General features: G+C 49.7%; 1 protein-coding gene across 3 annotated transcripts; it reads right to left on the bottom strand.

Annotated features, from left to right (window-relative positions):
• Nucleotides 1-3,498: 3,498 nt before the first annotated feature.
• On the bottom strand, nt 3,499-18,153 carry CHPT1 (choline phosphotransferase 1). 3 transcript variants are annotated; one of them, XM_085886824.1, is made up of 9 exons: nt 17,883-18,153; nt 17,382-17,652; nt 16,341-16,488; nt 15,962-16,103; nt 7,999-8,083; nt 7,707-7,838; nt 7,305-7,463; nt 4,304-4,429; nt 3,499-4,011 (listed from the first exon to the last, which is right to left on the bottom strand). In XM_085886824.1, exons 2-9 carry the CDS (start codon nt 17,613-17,615, stop codon nt 3,877-3,879), a joined length of 1,161 nt encoding a protein of 386 aa, XP_085742950.1. In that variant the 5' UTR covers nt 17,616-17,652; nt 17,883-18,153; the 3' UTR covers nt 3,499-3,876. The 3 variants fall into 3 exon arrangements, with proteins under 3 accessions (XP_085742950.1, XP_085742951.1, XP_085742949.1); XM_085886825.1 differs by having other exon boundaries at nt 17,382-17,579; nt 17,883-18,148; XM_085886823.1 differs by having other exon boundaries at nt 17,382-18,152.
• Nucleotides 18,154-18,454: the final 301 nt, after the last annotated feature.

Here is an 18,454-nt window from a genome sequence, read left to right as displayed (position 1 = left end):
CTCGTCCTTTGTGGCTGACAGCATCGAGAGGGAAAGATGACGCTCGTGGAAGGAATGTTCTTTTTTTTAACAGAAGCTCGACACCAACTGCTCGTGAAACTTTCCTTTCTTTTCCCTCGCACGTTTTTGTTCCTTCCCTCACGAACCTTCTCAGTCTGTCAGTCTTCTGCTCAGGAAAGCTTGTCCCACTCGTTTCTCCTTTCTGCTTTCCTCGGCCTTCTGCGTCCGCCATCTCTTCTGCTTTCTGCCTTTTGCTTGTTTCCCTTTCCGCTTTCCGAGCCGTCTGCTCAGGAGCACTCTTCGTCCCTGCTCGCCCGAGCTTGTCACGAGTCCTTCTCTTCGCCTTTTTTTCTTCTTCGTCACATCAACTTTCTTCCCCTCCTCACACAAGCCTTCTCCCCTTTCCATTGATCCGCAGCAAATGGGGCAGGTGCCTGATGTCACTTGTGGAAATTCCCACGCCATTTTGAGGGAAGTTTCAACGAAGCCCCCAGCCCCTTCTTTCGCGCGGAAAACACGCATTCTCACTTTTACACTGTACCATGCCCTGTACCATGCTGTGCCGCACCTCGCAGGCCACGACGATCACCAAGCGACACGAGCATGCAAGTGAGACCAACCGATGGGTTATTCAGCAATGCACGGATAGAGGAAACACGGAGAGGAACCCCGCACAACCGAGGGACGACCAAACAGCCACGGGATTGAAGGCAAGACCGATGGGAGAAGGAGGGACTGTTGAAACGGGCCGATGGGGGTAATAGGGGGATGATTGAAAGTAACAGGAGATTGAACAGAACGACGGTGTGAAGGAATAAATATTGAATGTAAGGAGGGGGGAAGACAATACGCGGGACAGACAGCCTAGCCAACGCATGTCCCCCGAACAGCCCTTTGACAAGGGACCAAGGACTATCGATACAAAGACTAATGTAATAACTGATCTTCGGGTCACCTACGTATCCATATATTCTCTACCCCTGGGGTAAGTTTTCCAAAACCATGACATATTCGCCACCCACAAGAAGTCCATATTGAGAAACATCACTGCCATCGAGCAGTGAATGAAGTCGAGTGGCAGGTCATGTTCAGGATACCAAAAAAAGGACGAGGGAAGGGGTCGATGTATTGGGGGGCATCTCGTCCCCACCTTAATCTAATGGTATCCATTGTAGGTATTTCAGACAAAAATAATGTAAAACTTTACCTGCACAGATCAGTTGTGGTGGTAATGTAGTTTTGTGAATAAAAAGGTTTTTTTTGTAGATTCATCGTTTGAACTTGTACAGCGTTATTAATCCGTATGATGGGCGGGGGTAGAGGGGTAAATCGAATCATTATTACCTCCAGCACCGAAGGTGAAGGTCATGTTTTCACCCCTTTCTGTCTGTTTGTTTGTTTGTCTGTGTGCACGATATCTCAAAAGGTTGTGTACGGATTCGGATGATACTTGGTGGAATGGTTGGGTGTGTAACAAGGATGAATGGATTCGATTTTGGTGAAGATCTGAATCCGGATCTGGATACGAGAATATTTTTTTTTGAAGTGATTCTTCACCAGTGATAGGGCCAAAAACAATGTATAGCATGATATTTCAAACATGTATGGGGCCTCATGTGTTCTCGTGGATCAGGCATTACGTGGCGGAAGTATGCGCTCTACCAAGTGCCCTTCCAGTTGCATATGTAATATTGTTGCGAATCTGGAAGCCATGAGCACACAACATACAGGCCATTAAGATCAGTTATATCGGTAAGTACATGTTACCAGCTAGGGGCCCGACCCTAACCTAATGGGTAATTAAATGTTCCTGCGCTATGGAGTTATTTTAATAGTCAGGTTTTCTTTTCGTTTATTTTTACACCACCGACCTCAATGCCGACGACACCGCATCACCCTCACCTTCACTTCGCTTCCTTCACCTCGCTCTGGCTGACGTCAGGGGTGGGCGGAACCCCTGCAGAAACATGTTGCTCAACTTCCTGTTGGGGGAGGGGCGGTCCTTTGGAAGAAGGCGGAGTTCAAGGAGCCGCGCGGCGGCCCTCGACCAATCAGCATCTGAGGTGTCCGTCGCCCGGCCAATCAGATCCCACGACGTCACCACCCCCCCCCCGGCCAATCAAGGAGCTTGCCGCCCGTTTTGGCCAGTGAGAGAGACGAAGAGCGATTTTGCGCGCCAAAACCAGCCAGTGAGAGAGGGAGGATCGCGAGGAGGCCCCCCCTTCCGAAGAGGGGGGGGGATATAAATATATCCACGGTCTGCGCGTTCGTTGTTGGTTCTCCAGTGGTTCTTCATGGTTCTCCTATTGTTCTCGTTGTTCTGGTCGTGCACGAGTTCTGAAGAATGTCTGCGCACAGAGTGGTCGGTGCCACAGAGGGTCTTCTCCCGCCAACCTTCGCCCTGCCGACTCTGTTCGCCTGGATCGTCCGGATCATGCTGGGGGTCCAGTTCGGCCCCAACGACCTGGTCCATGAAGACCGCACGAGGCGGACAGGTCCGAAATAGGTCTCAATAAAGACCATTTGGTCCGATCGTGTGTGTGTGTGTGTGTGTGTGTGTGTGTGTGTGTGTGTGTGTGTGTGTGTTCGTGGCACCCGTCTAATAATTAGTAGTAAACTGTCAAGTGCTTTGGGCTGTATATACTTGAATTGCATTCTCAATAGTCGGTTTAGTTCTGCTCTTTGTGTTCCCCTCCCTACCTATTGTAAATAAATACCCCTATTTGTTCAATGCATCAGCTCGTTTTGTGTTTCTTTCATTGGTTCGACATGACGCGTGATTGAGAATTAGTAAAAGCTGTTACAGCCCGAAGGGGACATTTGGACCAACGGTTCTTGGCAATTGAACCGCTCGGAATCGCACACGGAACGAGCGTGCTAAGCGGCTCGTTTCCGTACGAGTTCCGTCGAGCGTGTGAAGACTCGGAAGATCGCCACATGATCTCTCGGTATTTTGAAGATTTGGCAAATAACCCTGTACCACGTGGTGGAAATATTGACCCTTCACGGTCCGAAAGGGACCCGTACTCTTCGGACTTTTCCGAACAGTACGATCTGCATTCCGGGCGATCGGTCGAGCCGACTCTACTGCTCCGTCTAGTGGTCGTGCTCGTGGCCGACGCCTAGCTCCGCAACATGTCGAGGGTCCTCACATACTCTCCACTTGAAAGGTTCCAGATGTTTAATTTACAGTTTTATAATATTACAAGTCGAGTTATAATAACTCAAACGTTTTGTGTGTACCATCATGTTACACACAGGTATTATTTATCCATCATTTTATTTATTCAACAAATACCTTGTTATGGCAACATGTTTAATTCTCCGTAAGTACAAGTGAAAGAACGGCGGACGACGTTCGAAATGTGCGAGCAAGATGGCCTACGTACACCAATGGCTCTCACACATTAACCGCGTAAACACCACAAACAAGGTTGCATCGACGGACAAATTAGTGCACCGAGTTACACACGTATATCAATGTCAGCACTTGGGCAATCAAAAGGAAGAAATGTTTTATTGAAGGCGAGAGACAGAATGTGAGGCGAGACAGGTTTGGGATTTACAAAAGCAACGGAAACCGATCACTGGGACACAAACGCCGATCATTCGGCTCAGACACATCTCCAGTACTCAAATTTGTCACGGTGCACACGGCCTGCAACTCCTGGTGCATGAACAAGTCTGCGAGGTTCAGCAAAAGCTTCACGGTGGTTCAAGAGCTCGAACCACGATCTGCTTCAAAGCGCTTTGTGGCTTGAACCAACCAGCAATGCCACGGTTTGAATACGGCACGGCACTCGAAGCTGCATCCTGCACAGAATAAGCCGTGGGTGGACCCATGACTTCCAGCCACCTGCACAAGTTTCCTTCATTTCACTTGTGGCGACGCTGAGGTATGGTGGATCGGGTGGCGGCCGGGACAGGCTTAAATATGACGATGTGTCGATGGGATGAGATCTGAAGGCAAATGCCCAGACTGTATCGCAACAGGTCCCATGCCGACAGCACCTAATAGGGATGTACATGTTTACAGGGATGCACAGATAAATTAAAAATACAGAATGTGAATACAACACCAGAATTGGGCCAATTTACATACGTATGCAAAACGAGTGGAATTTGATAGATTCACGAACTCCCACCACCCTGAAATGAACCATCTACCATAGTCTACCATATATGCTGAAACCCACGACCACAACTACCTCCCTAGTCTCTTATTCGATTGCTTTTCTCAATCTGCCAACACTCCCCTCTCCCCCCCCCACCCCCGTTGTATAATATGTAGAAGGCCTCTTACCAGTGCAACCCAGAGCAGAAGATGCTCGCTGAGCACGGTGTTGAAATATTGGTTGAGGAAGAGAAGGCCCGGCCCAAGAAACGCCGTGTCGAGAAGGTACATTCCGCTCCGTGTCATGCGAGCCACCTGTTGCACAAAGCAAGGCATCACCACATGCAGCACAAAATGCACCGTGACGCTGACACACGTTCCAGAAAAAGTTAATGCTCCGTACCGAGTCATGCGTAGGACACACAGACTATCTATCATGTGCAGCAGATGATGCCTGCTGCACGTCGAGCAAAAATGACCATGCGAAACAAAAGATGGATGCAGTTTTAACCCACTGCATCGATGATGCAGTTTTAACCCACCCACATTTTAACCCACACAAGACCTCAATCATCTGGCACCTTGGGATTGAACGAGTTCAAGGATGCGATTCGACGGGCTGAGAAAGAAAGGGACAAAGGAAGTGGAGCAGAATGCTTGGATGTGTGAAGATTAACAAAGCGAAGACTCTCGGACTAATTGGTCTGATCTGATCTAATTCTGAGCATGGATGGAAAGCTAAGACACAAACGTACTCAGGAGAGTACACACCTCCGCCAGGTTGAACAGTTTACATTTTGTATCCCAACGATAGGTCACATCTGAATCGGCTTGTTCTTGTCGCCGCTCGAGCTTTTCCACCTAGTTTTGTCGTAATCCCTCCACAACATTTTTGCTATACATCATTTTGGGCCCTATCTCTCAATGGTGAAGAAGCACTCAAAAAATTACATGTATAATAAAAATTTCTCAGATCTGGATCTTCATCAAAATTTAACTAATTCCTTCTCGTCACACAACCAACCTGTCCACCAAGTTTCGTCCGTAACTTTTTGAGATATCCTGCTCACAGAGACAGACAGAGAGAGACGGGTGAAAATATAACCTCCGTCTACCGTCGGTGGCGGAGGAAGTAAAACCTAGGAGGTTCGCGAGCAGACAAGGAGCGCGAGAAGACCTTGAGGTTACCAACTTGTCCAGGATGAGATGGAAGCAGGCCTACATCACCATCTTTATAGATCATGCAGGTTGTACTCAGAGGTTGAACCTCCAGAAGTGAAAGGTAACACAACTACCCAAACAGGTATGGAAGAGCAATACTTTGTTCAATTTTATACCAATAAGGCCGGGAGACGTTGAACGATGCTAAATAAACGATTGGTCCAGCAGACTAGTACGTCAGGGCTTTGGAAGCGAGTTGAAAATGTCACGTGTTGAAGGACATGCATGAAGCGCCTCGGCCTCTAAATGTTGGTCACATGAGGGAGGTTTCACAAGTGGTAACGACAAGGAGCTTTCCCGAACTGAATTTCACATTTCCTTTTTTGGAATCAACGAACAAATGGCTCAAAGATTTCATTTTCAGCTCACCTGGACTTTTAGTCAGGTGAGCTTATGCGATCAAGCAGTGTGCGTAGGTGAGCGAGTCAGTCAGTCCGTAAACACTTCAGTCATCGTCGCTTGAAGCAAACGCATGATTTTGATGAAACTTGGCCACAAGCTTCATGTATCTGATGCCGAACGAAGGTGGATTGACGGCATCAAAATCTGCGCTCATTAAGGGGTCTACATGGGTGGGGGGTTGAGTGACTGTTGCTCCTGATCCCGGTGAGCTTCAGGACGGGCGGTCCTATTTTATTTTATTTTTTTTTTTTAAAGGATGCAAGACGATCTATCTGATATGTCCAAAAATATTGTCCGAAGGAACACTAGCCTCCGTCATTAACAGCCAAGTACCGTTTCACAAATTCAAGAACAATTTTGTTAAGCAGTGTATCGACGTTCTGTGCAATGTTTAATGTTGGTATACCCACGATTTTCTGTGGAATGAATTGCATATTCTTATTAGTTTATCTGGAATTTAAACTCCAGATAAAGGTATTGTCATCACGCACTGTCCGTCTCCTATTTTGACTTCTCTGGCCAAACCGCTTGGCCGAGCCGGCTGAAATTTGGCAGCGACGTTCTCTCGTGACTGGAAACAGGAATTGCAAACCTCAATTATGGCCATGCCGATCACATGACCGGAAGTCACATTTCTAATAGGAGGGGTTTCTCAAAAGTTTGTGGAGTGAGAATATAAGAGACGATAAAATAGAGAGACAGAGAGAGACACAGAGGGAGAGAGAGAGACAGAGCCAAACACCCCTTCCTTTATTGGAGTGTCACTTTGTACTATTCCTGTTAAAAAATAAGGTTTGTCCAACTGGGGGCCATTGGATGTGGTCCATCGATACATGACAGATGGAAGGTCGGTGATGCTGCTCATGCAGGTTGAAGAAATCCAAGAGCGAAGAGAGCGAAGCAAGCAGGACTGGGTGCAGCACTATGTCAGACAGTTTAATCCCTCGACTGTGTTGCGGTGTTTGTTGCAGATTATTGCTTCACATGTACACAAGTAGATTGTACTGTACATGAATAGGATGCGGTTGAGCGCATACAACTACAAATCAAATCAGGTACATGGTTTAAAAAAAAAAAAAGATAAGATTTGCAAACAATGAGCATGACGAGTACAAACAAAACCAGAACGGCACTCGCGAGAGCGCATACCTCCGCGAGAGAACAGTTTTTATCTCACTCAGAGGCTCGATCCGCATCCAGACATCAACCAAAGTCCAATCGGATCGTTCTCGTCAGTTAACCAGCTCCTCCACCGAGGCTCGTCCGAATCAGTCCACAACTTTGAGATATGATGCTGTACATCGTTTTTTTTTTTGGTTCAATCATTCGTCTCGCACACCCAAACTGTCCGCCAAATTTTGTCCGAATCAGTCTATAACATTTTGAGATGTCCTGCTCACAAACAGACAGGGGTAAAACAACCTCTGTCCACTTGTGGTGGCGGAGGTAATAAGCCAAAGCTTTCGGATACATTGACCAAGTGTGGTGCAAACATGGTGTACAAGGTGGCTTTACTGGGGACGGGGTAAAACGACTTTCAGGCCACAATGTCGACCCGAAAACGCACCACCAACTTGTTGGTGATCTTCGCAGCAGAAAAGCCGAATGCGAGAACGTAGAGGCAGAGGTTCTTCTTGAACAAACCGCTTGGAGACTTGTAGGCAATCATGGCCGCAAGTGAGATCACCGTGCCGATGTGCAGCACCGGAGATATCACGCTTGTGCCCTAAAATGTGGAAGCAAAAGATCAGGAAGGGAGTTCAGGGACAGGAGTCGTGGTTGTGGCGAGAGTACGTTCACAGCAAGTACACATTTTGATCTCAGCAAGGTGGGATGGAAGGAGTTATTACAGGATCGAATGTGGTCTCCACTCATGATGCACACTCGATGAGAAAGTTACATTGGCACGTCCAGCAATTTCGTACGATTCATGGCAAGCTCGGTGAGGTGCAGGTGTGCGAGAACGTACAGCAACCGTGGATCCATTCTTGCCAACACCCCCGCTGAAGATGACCCGTAAGTGAACGATGCAACCGACGAGGCAGGCCAGGAGCTCCAGCAGCACGGGCAGAACCTTCATGGGTAGCTTCAGCACAGGAAGCTAGAGTTCACGGTAAAGGCGAGTGCAGCACGGTGCACACGTACAACGATAATCTTACTGGCAGCACAGCTCGAACATCATCGGTTCATGGAAACAAATTGAGAAATAGCATTTGGTGTTGAAAAGCAAAGCGAGTGAGGAAGCCTGAGAGGAGACGAACCTTTTCCTCCCAAAATGCTCCGTTCTCGAAGGCAGAAAAAGCGAAGATGATGATGACGACAAACTGAACTTCTGTTGCGTCTATGCTGGAACACACACACACACAAACAAGCACGTACACACATCTCTGAGGGCACGTACAAGCCATCAGCCTCGTGACGGGCCAACGGAACGTGCACACATCTCGATGATTCAATTACACGTGATAACTTCTATCAGCACAGAGATTAGCCAAACCCTACCTACTTCGACCTGTCCTTTAAAGCAAGGGCATCAATTATTCCCAAACCAAAGATTCAAATGATTCCCAAAATCCACTCCTGCTCAAAAACAAAGTCAATCAATCGACGTGAAAAAGACAACTGCCTCCAGTTGGTGACGATTGTCTGACAAAGACATTGGGACCAGAGAGAAACCTGGGATGAAGAAAATATCCATTTAACGTCTGTTCAAGGCACGGCACACACATTGACAAATCACATTGGCTGCGAAACACGAGGGTGGCAGTTTATAGCTGGGTCGGGATTCAAACCCAGGCTAGATAGCCGAGAGAGTATGCAAATACCTCGAGGCCATCCTGTCAGTCCCATAAAAACAATAACCATAATAATAATAACAATAATCATCCACACAAATAAATAAAGGGAAAGTTATACTGTTGCAGACCGAGTATTGGCTGCGAGCACGACCGCTAGGTGGGTGGTAGGGTCGACTCTACCGAACACCCGGAACCTAGAGCGTACCTTTCGGAAAACTCCGACAAGTACGGGTCCCCTACCGGACCGTGAATCGTCAATAATTACACCACGTGGTACAGGGTTATTTGCCAATCTTCAAAATACCTAGAAATCCACGTGGCGAGTTACCGAGTATTCACACCCTCGAACGAGTCGAGCCGTTAGCGTGCCCGACCCGTGCGCAACCCGAGCGGACGATTGCCGAAGTTCCTTCGGTCCGAATGTACATTTACAGCGGCAACAGCCGTTATAATTCACAAACACGAGTCACGCTAAGCCAATGGAAGAAACACAGCAACGAACTGATACATTTAACGAATGTATCCATTTATAATGGGGCAGGGGAGCACGCAAGAAGGCAGAGTTAACCGAATACTGAAGGAATAGCAATTTATGTACAAGCACTTATGCAGTTTTACTTAATACACCGGCGCCACAAACACACACACGTACACCCAAGAACCAGAGGCCACAGCCTTTATAGAGGCCTCCAGCTCAGAGGGAAAGGCGAGCTGAAGACCAGAGCCTGCCTCGGACCTGTCCGCCTCATGCGGGTACGTTGAGCTGGCTGGACTCGGATCTTTCACGTGTGAGGCGAACGTGATCACCACTCGTGTCCCCAGTTTCTCTCTCCTTGTTCACCGAGAGACACGGCGCGCAACCGACTTGCGGTTCTTGTCGAGGAACGCTCTCGTCGTCCGATCGCGCCGCACCCTTATTCACCCTGTCCCGGGGGGGGGGGAGGGAATGCCTCCGCCCTCCCCGCTTTCCCTCACTAGACGGTTTTGGCGTGCAGAATCGCTCGTCGCCCCGTCACTGGCCAAAACGAGCGGCAAGTCCTTCGATTGGCCTGGGGGAGTGGTGACATCATGAGGATTGCCTTTCTCACCGTCGCGGGGTCTGATTGGCTGAGCAGCGGCCACCTCACTCCTAGCCTGCTGATTGGTCGAGGGCCGCCGCGAGGCTCCTCCTTGAACTCCGCCCACAATGGCATCAGCCAGAGCGAGGTGAAGGTGAGGGTGATGCTGGCATTGTTGTAGTTTTGAGGGTTTAAAAATAAAAGAAAACCATGACTATCAAAGGAACTTTGCAGCGCATGTACATTTAATTACCCATTAGACACAGGACGGGGACCCTAACTAAAAACACATACTTACCGATATAACTGTTCCATATGACCTGTATGTTGAGTGCTCACGGCTTCCAGATTCGCAACACAACCAGAAAAATGAAAATTTTCAATTTTTTGAGGGATCATGACAATTATATATGACTGATTAAGAAAAGTAAACATGTATTTGAATACTACTACCATACAGTTATTACCTGAAAAAATTTCAAGCTTCTGGGATGGGTCAATAAAAATATATGGGGTCTCAAAGTTGGGTCTTCATACAAAACCAACATTTTTTTTTCTGGATTTCAACTGATCAGGTCATAAAATTTAAAACAGATATACTCCGTTTTATGTTTGTTTCTTACAGAGCAGTTATAGAAGAATAATCTCTGAAAATTTCAAGGTTCTAGCATTAATATTTAAAAAGTTGTGGGAGTTTTTAAAGTAGCCGTTCATTTTGTGATGTTCGCAACGACCATAAAAATAGGGCCACAACCACATTTTCAACCCTCAATATCTCGGAGTTGACCGCATCTATGGACCTAAAATTTTACACAGCTTCATTTTGATACCTGGGAACTATTTTATGAAAGTTTAAAGTAAATCTGAGGGGGTCAACTGGGAACATTTTCTAAAATTTGATGATTTCAGATGGAATGACTCCCTAGTACATTTTACCTTCGGATCCGAGTGACTTTTTTTTTGTACATGTCCCAAAAATAAATAACCTCATGAGCTGCGTAACTAAACTAACAGACTCACACAGACAACTTAAATACATTGCCGGCGCTACGACAAACATGCAGGTAGGTCAAATAACTTATTTGCAACCTTAACTTATCTATTTACACCAACCATGGCCCAGGACCTACCATCTGTGGGAAAAGAAAGGCACAGCAATGTCAACAGTTTGTGTGGGTGAGTGCACAGCAGCTGAAGGTCAGTCGTCCTCAGGGCCTGCTCAAAAGGTCCCCCTTGAGTGTTTCAGTGAACCTTCTTCTTTCTATTCCTTTCATACCCCCAGCTGCTGGAGGCAACTCACAAACACGGCATGCCATGTGCCGTCCTACAGGCCATTTGAAGAGGTAGCCAGGCTGCCCAATGCAGTCTCTGGCTCCTTTAAGATGGATGGAAATGCAAAAAGAAATGCTGGATGGTGTAGCTGCCTGCAGGGCAGTCCTTGAAAAACACACTGATGGTCCTGGCACACATAGATAGTTGGTCGACACAGGGGCAAATGCAAACAGGGTAGCAGGCATGGGGTTATGTCAGAGGCAGGCAATCGAGGCATGGAAAGGCAAGGCAATGCGGACCAGAAACTGAAGTACGAGCAGGCCGGCAGGTGAAGCTGGCCGGCCTCTGGTCTGGTCCCGTCAGGTGGTGTGGAGGGAGTGCGGTGGTGCCGGCCGCTCTGAAAACGGTCTCCCCCCCAACCTATCGCCTTTGCCTGTCTGTCCATACCCACTCCCTTAGTTTGCAATAACAAAACAACCAAATTTAGCCCCTTTTTATTTATTTTTCTTGTAATGTCATCTCCCCCTTTCTGTCTTTGTCCAGCTAACCTATCCTGTCCATCAACTCCCAACCCCTATGTTCCTGTTTTGGAGGGGAATAGGGAGAAGCTAGCGTCCTGTCTCGAGGCCCACCGAAGCCTAAGAATGGCCTCCTTCAGATCTCAGCAATCTACCAAGGTGGGTCCAGCAGCCTACGGAGAGCGAAGAGATGGATGGTGCGAAGGAGTACATTTTTTTCTAACTACCCTAACATTTATTAACTTTAAACTACCCCGGGGCTTTCCAAAACGCCTGTCACTTAAAACTATGGGTTCTAACAACCATGATTCCTGTCGCCTGTGTTGGTGTCCATTATAAATTTGGGCCTTGCCCTCAAATTTTCTTCCATGCCCTTGCACAATTTTTTGGCTGGGCAGCGTGGCTCACATGGCAGGGATTTCCCCCTCTGCTGGATCTCAAACCATGGCACCCCCGGGCTATGAGGCTGTCTCCGAGCTTACCTGCTACCAATGAACGCGGGGGATTGCCCTTCCTGGCATTGCCCCCCTTCCATGCCCACGTGGCATCTTTGGTGCTCCGGGTCCCGTTCCACGGGTCGCTCATGCCTAGTACACTATCCCGGTCCCTTGGACCCTTGGCCTACTCTGGCAGACTACTTCGGTGCCCACGACTCAGTACTCACCTTCGCTAGCCACGCTCCCAGCTGGTCAATGTTACTCCTGCACCCCTCCAAATGGGTTTCGTGCCTTCTCTCGACACCAACAACAAACCGACCTCCTTTTAGTAAATTTAACTAACATTACACTGACCCTGGGATCACTTGGGTGAGTTTCACTCCTCCCCCCACTCATTCATTATTTTGCACCATACATTCCACATTCGCTCCATTCACACACTTGGGCCCGCTGTCCCACATTCACTCATGGTGCACATTTTCACTTTATCCATTCATACCAAACTCTAACTATGTTCCCCTAACTACCTTGTGCTCCCTCTTCGTCCCTTACACTAATGCATGTTCCATTTAATCTAAGTAGCTAAGCTACGTCCCCATTACACATTCCATGTCTGTCCATGTCTTCAAAAATCCATTTCCATGACAAATCTAAACTAAATTCCCACCAACTAGTCCACGGGTTCCATGAAGGACAGCTCATGCCCCCATGAGGCCGGTCCATCTAAACTAAACCCATCCCGCTAACTAGTGCTCCTATGCCCAAACAGGATGCTTTCCACATCCTGCCCAGGGCCGTATACTTGGAGCGAGTTTTTTTTTCTTCTTTTGCACCGCCACGGTGGCGGTGTACGGCACGCCCGTCCGTCCCTTCCAACGGCCAATACGTGCAGCCATGACGTCACCCTGCACATACCAACAAGTGCTCACTCTTGGCCTAGGGGAATTCCCCACGCGGGAAGATGTGCGCTGTTTGCTCGAAGCTCACGCCGCGAGGTCTGGGCTGATAACGTCATCTGCGCACCCAGCCTGCGCGGTTCCCATGTAGGTTGGCACAAGCGCATCGTCCCGGGAACCCGCTCCGCGAACAGAACACGCGGCATGCCGCACGTGGAGCTTCACATACGCGCCCGCATGTGGACTCGTCCGTTCCATATTCAATCACTCGCCTAGATTTTCGCCGTCCACGCGGCCAGCTCGTATCCAACGTGGAGTGTTCTCACGCCTGATCGCAATCGCGCAGACGCCTCCGACAGGCCATGCGCGAAACGCACCATGAACCTCACACGCCGTCGCGCAAACCCGGCGCGGTAACCAAAATAGCCCTATACGGCGCGAAAGGCTCGCCACACCCGTCTTCCGTCTGGGTCGGTCCATCGTCCATTTCCTCGCATGCACTCACGCACGCCATGACACTCACATTCTGCACACCTTTAGATACATTCGTACCACTCGTACTCTTAACCACACACACCGGGACATTCACATTGGGGATTCGTGTTACCTCAAGGGGTCCCAGGATCTCTTTACCCCCCCCCCCCAAGCTCCGCGTGTACCCGTTAACATCACTTACCCCCTAAACCTCGCACGGCTCGATCGGACCCACCTCATCGCGATCTGCTTCGAGAGAGCATACCGTCTCCCTTTGTTCCTTAAGGAGGCTATCCTGCTGCTCGCACCGGGTCACGAAACATTTCCCCAGCTCAACCTCATTATCCCCCACCAACTCTATGTGTGTGTGTTCGTGAATTACTTGATTTACTTCATCCTCCACCTCTTCTGATTCCCGTGTCAGTTTTTATTTCCGTTGTCTCTTTTAATTTATTTAATTCCTGCGTCTCTGTGTAAATTTTTCCATCGTACCCTCGTGTTCATTAGTTTCTTCCTTTGTCCCTTATATTTTCTGCGTCCCCATCACCTCTTTTAATTTTTTTCCGTCGTCCCCTCGTGTCTCACCCTACACGTTTCGGTCTCCCCATTTACCGTGACGGCGTCTCTAGTCACCCCGACCTCACCCGTGTCCATCGCGGGCCTGACAGCCGTTGCACTCCCTCTCGTCGGTTCGGTCGCTCTGCCACGTGGTGCCACCATGATGCCTCTTACGCCCGTCCTCATTGCCTCTTGCCCCGCCTGGAGGTTCAACCCCATGCTCTGCACCTCACCCTGCTGTGTTTGCATATTCGCATCCATAACGCCCCTCAGTGCCTGCATATTCGCATCCATATCACCCCTCAGTGCCTGCATATTTGCGTCCATTATGTGCTCTCGCCTCCTTTTTGGCATCCATCCGTTGGATATCGCACGCATTTTCGTCCATTTTTTTTCCCCTCATTTACATCAACATTTCCCCCAACCGGTTCATGTCGAACGACCATGACGAAGCCGATTCGCCTCGATCGGGCGCGGATCCGCCAAGAGTCGGGAGAGAAGTTTGACGGGGGGGGGGGGTCACACACCGCCCCTTACAGAATGAACTTGGTTGCAGGGGCACGACTTCTTGCATGGGGGTGGTGCCCTGGACCATGGGTTCGTCTACCACTACATCTACCTTTAAACCCACCTGCTTCAGCTCGTCTTGGCTTGCCATGTTGCGTGTTGCGAAGCAAATTTAAAAACACTCACAATTTGGGGGACACGGGGGGGGGGGGAGGGTTTGCTCCCGACAACCCCTGATCCGAATGCGTGAATTTCTCTCCGGAGGCCGAGGGATCAAATCGCACTCCTGACTACCAATTTGTTGCAGACTGGGTATCGACTGCGAGCACGACCGCAAGGTGGGGCGGTAGGGTCGACTCTACCGAACACCCAAAATCTAGATCGTACCTTTCGGAAAACTTCGCCAAGTACGGGTCCCTTACCGGACCGTGAATCGTCAATTACACAACGTGGTACAGGGTTATTTGCCAATCTTCAAAATACCTAGAAATCCACGTGGCGAGTTATCGAGTATTCACACCCTCGAAGGCCCTCGTACGAGTCGAGCCGTTAGCGTGCCCGACCAGTGTGCAACCCGAGCGGACGATTGCCGAAGTTCCTTCGGTCCGAATGTACATTTACAGCGGCAACAGCCGTTATAATTCACAAACACGAGTCACGCTAAGCCAATGGAAGAAACACAGCAACGAACTGATACATTTAACGAATGTATCCATTTATAATGGGGCAGGGGAGCACGCAAGAAGGCAGAGTTAACCGAATACTGAAGGAATAGCAATTTATGTACAAGCACTTATGCAGTTTTACTTAATACACTGGCGCCACAAACACACACACGTACACCCAAGAACCAGTGGCCACAGCCTTTATAGAGGCCTCCAGCTCAGAGGGAAAGGCGAGCTGAAGACCAGAGCCTGCCTCGGACCTGTCCGCCTCATGCGGGTACGTTGAGCTGGCTGGACTCGGATCTTTCGCGTGTGAGGCGAACGTGATCACCACTCGTGTCCCCAGTTTCTCTCTCCTTGTTCACCGACAGAGACACGGCGCGCAACCGACTTGCGGTTCTTGTCGAGGAACGCTCTCTTGTCGTCCGATCGCGCCGCACCCTTATTCACCCTGTCCCGGGGGGGGGGGGAGGGGATGCCTCCGCCCTCCCCGCTTTCCCTCACTAGACGGTTTTGGCGTGCAGAATCGCTCGTCGCCCCGTCACTGGCCAAAACGAGCGGCAAGTCCTTCGATTGGCCTGGAGGAGTGGTGACATCATGAGGATTGCCTTTCTCACCGTCGCGGGGTCTGATTGTCTGAGCAGCGGCCACCTCACTCCTAGCCTGCTGATTGGTCGAGGGCCGCCGCGAGGCTCCTCCTTGAACTCCGCCCACAATGGCATCAGCCAGAGCGAGGTGAAAGTGAGGGTGATGCTGGCGTTGTTGTAGTTTTGAGGGTTTAAAAATAAAAGAAAACCATGACTATCAAAGGAACTTTGCAGCGCATGTACATTTAATTACCCAATTAGACACGGGACGGGGACCCTAACTTAAAACACATACTTACCGAACTGATATAACTGTTCTATAGGACCTGTATGTTGAGTGCTCACGGCTTCCAGATTCACAACAATACATCAAGCAATACGGATCTGATGAACCACGCAGGCCGTTAAAGTCCCCCCCCCCCATTCTTGCGGACATTCACTCGGACACCCTTACCAGGATACACGGAGACTGCCAGTGACGTAGGTCTGCCAGTGTACGCTGTAGAACATGAACATGGCAGCAAAACACAGGAAGAACAGCATGCTGGGGTCCGTACCCAGGCGCAGGGATATGGACACGGATACGGACACGAGCACTGCATGGAACACGCGTACAACCAGACCACCTCGGTGTCACGTTCAAAGCACCGAATGCTAATTAATGACCGAACAACCCACGTTCAGAATAAAATAATTATGGAAGTGACAGTGCAGTAGCAACAATTTCCCGACGTTCTCAAGTGACCAAACATGTTCAATCGGACTTTGTCACAGCAAATCTTTGTTGTGCCTTTGTGACACCCGGGAGCAAAAAATCCAAACGGGACCCGAACCTGTGGAAATGGAGTCACAGCCATGGTCGAAGAACTCGCCGAGTGGAGAGTTGCTGCCCGTTCGCCGAGCCTGGAGGCCGTCTACGGCGTCCATGCTCTGGTACATGAATACTGAGAACGCGCAGAGAGCGTGTACCCAGGATGGAGCCTACACAAACGGGATATATCAGAAGTTAAAGCATACAGGGAGGGGAGGGGGCTCACATTTGCTCATGGGCGTGACATGGGGTGGCAGAGGAAGACACGGGGAGGGAGGATTATACGGGGACACAGACAAGGATAAGAGGTGTAAAATGAGGTCAGGATGAGGAAGTAGCAGACAGGGAGGAGGATTGCACTTGGATAGGCAATGGGGGCTGCATTGAGAGGGAAGAAGGGACAAACAAGGTCGCGGACACGAAGCAGAGAGGTACACGGGGGCATTGGATGGTGTCGCAGACAAGGAGGGGAGCATCGGATGGCATCGCAGACAAGGAGGAGCATCGGATGGTGTCGCAGACAAGGAGGGGAGCATTGGATGGCATCGCAGACAAGGAGGGGGAGCATCGGATGGCGTCGCAGACAAGGAGGAGGAGCATCGGATGGTGTCGCAGACAAGGAAGGGGGGCATGAGACGGTGTTGCAGACAAGGAAGGGGGGGCATGAGACTGTTGCAGACAAGGAAGGGGGTCATTTGTTGGCGTTGCAGACAAGGAAGGGGGAATGAAATGGTGTCGCAGACAAGGAGGGGGCATTAGATGGTGTGCAGTGTTATATGTAGTCTTGGATGGAGAGGGGACAGAATATGAAGTTGAGGATGAGGGGGGGGTGGTTTGGTGTTGTGGACGGGGGAGGGGGTCATTATATGGGGTCACAGAAGGGTCGGGGATCCGCTGCATGGGCTTGGACAAGCAGACAGCTGGCAGAGAGGGAGGAGGATTGCACTCGGATCGGTAACGGGGGCTACGTTGAGAGGGAAGGAAGACAATACAGGGTGTCGGACACGAAGCGGACAGGTACATCAGGTACATCAGGTACACGCCGTTTGGATCCTGTCCCGACCTTCTCGGTGGCCCTCGGGCAGTGAATGAGCAGACACAGGGTCGACAGGACGTTGCACATGAGACCGACCAGAGTGATGGCGTTGGCGGCGACCCAGGTCGGGATCAAGTGGAGCAGGAGATTCCACCAGCGACGCATCAGGGGCTCCAGGAGAGAAACCCCCGCGGGACCCTGACGCTGTTCTTTCAGACGTTTGAGCTGTTGCGATGTAAGCGGAGCCGAGACGAGCATCATGGGGAGAGAGGAGAGAGGAGAGAGGGATCGCGGACAACTGTAAGGGATGGACGAGGAGGAGGAGGAGGAGGAGGACGGGGGAGGGGACCGAAACGTTTCAGAGAGCGGAAAAACCGAGTGGAGAACAGGGAACTTGTGGAAAACTCGTCCTTACAGGTGGACTGTGCAAAAGAAGAAGAAGAAGAGAAGAAGAAGAAAAATAAGAAGAATGAGAAGAAGGAGAAGAAGCGATTCGAGCAAATCTTGAGGGACAAACAGTCAATAGACCTGTGGAAGTGCCGCGTGGCTTATAACGCCTCGACAACGGTGTGTGAGGTTTTCCACGATCGTCACGAACCACGTAGAACACTAATCCATTGTTGGAGTCGGAGCCTCGTATTACATTGTATAACAATCAGATACTAAAAGTAAAAAGGAAAGCGAAAGGGAACACATCCAGGCTGAATTTACTTTTACATACACCTCGAGTTCGAGTACGTCAGCACCTCTTTCAGTGAAGGAATAATTCACTGGCCGGTGAAGCGTCACGAAGAAAAGAACGAAACACTTAAAACATATCCTCTGGCACGTCGAACTCGCCTCTGAGCTGTCTCATCTGGGTTTGATTCCTGACCCCGACCGCGAACGACAACTTCGCGGTGTTTTTCCCGCTCGGGTGTCACGTCACAAAGTACTCCATCAAGTATTAATTAGCCGGTGGACCTGAAATATTGCACTGTGTATTTCGTTAATGGCAAGCCATTGTGTGTTGGTGGTCCGTGTGAGTTCCTGCCCAAAATGGGCGTTGCCGGGAAAGCATAGCCACGCCCCTTAAATGACGTCATCAGAGGAATGAATTC

The sequence above is a fragment of the Eptatretus burgeri genome, chromosome 6 (assembly GCF_056783735.1).
Source record: "Eptatretus burgeri isolate ZD-2024b chromosome 6, Ebu_testis_v1, whole genome shotgun sequence".
Classification (NCBI taxonomy): domain Eukaryota; kingdom Metazoa; phylum Chordata; class Myxini; order Myxiniformes; family Myxinidae; genus Eptatretus; species Eptatretus burgeri.
Note: the sequence above shows the minus strand (reverse complement) of the source record. Positions and strands in the feature narration are given on the sequence as shown.

Excerpts from the sequence above, each read along its gene's own strand:
- CHPT1 (XM_085886824.1), bottom strand. The coding sequence starts at position 17,615 with ATGATGCTCGTCTCGGCTCCGCTTACATCGCAACAGCTCAAACGTCTG. Across the intron at positions 8,084-15,961 it reads GGCAGTCTCCGTGTATCCTG|CATAGACGCAACAGAAGTTC; the intron begins GTAAGGGTGTCC and ends TGTGTGTTCCAG. Across the intron at positions 7,839-7,998 it reads GAGCATTTTGGGAGGAAAAG|CTTCCTGTGCTGAAGCTACC; the intron begins GTTCGTCTCCTC and ends CGTGAACTCTAG.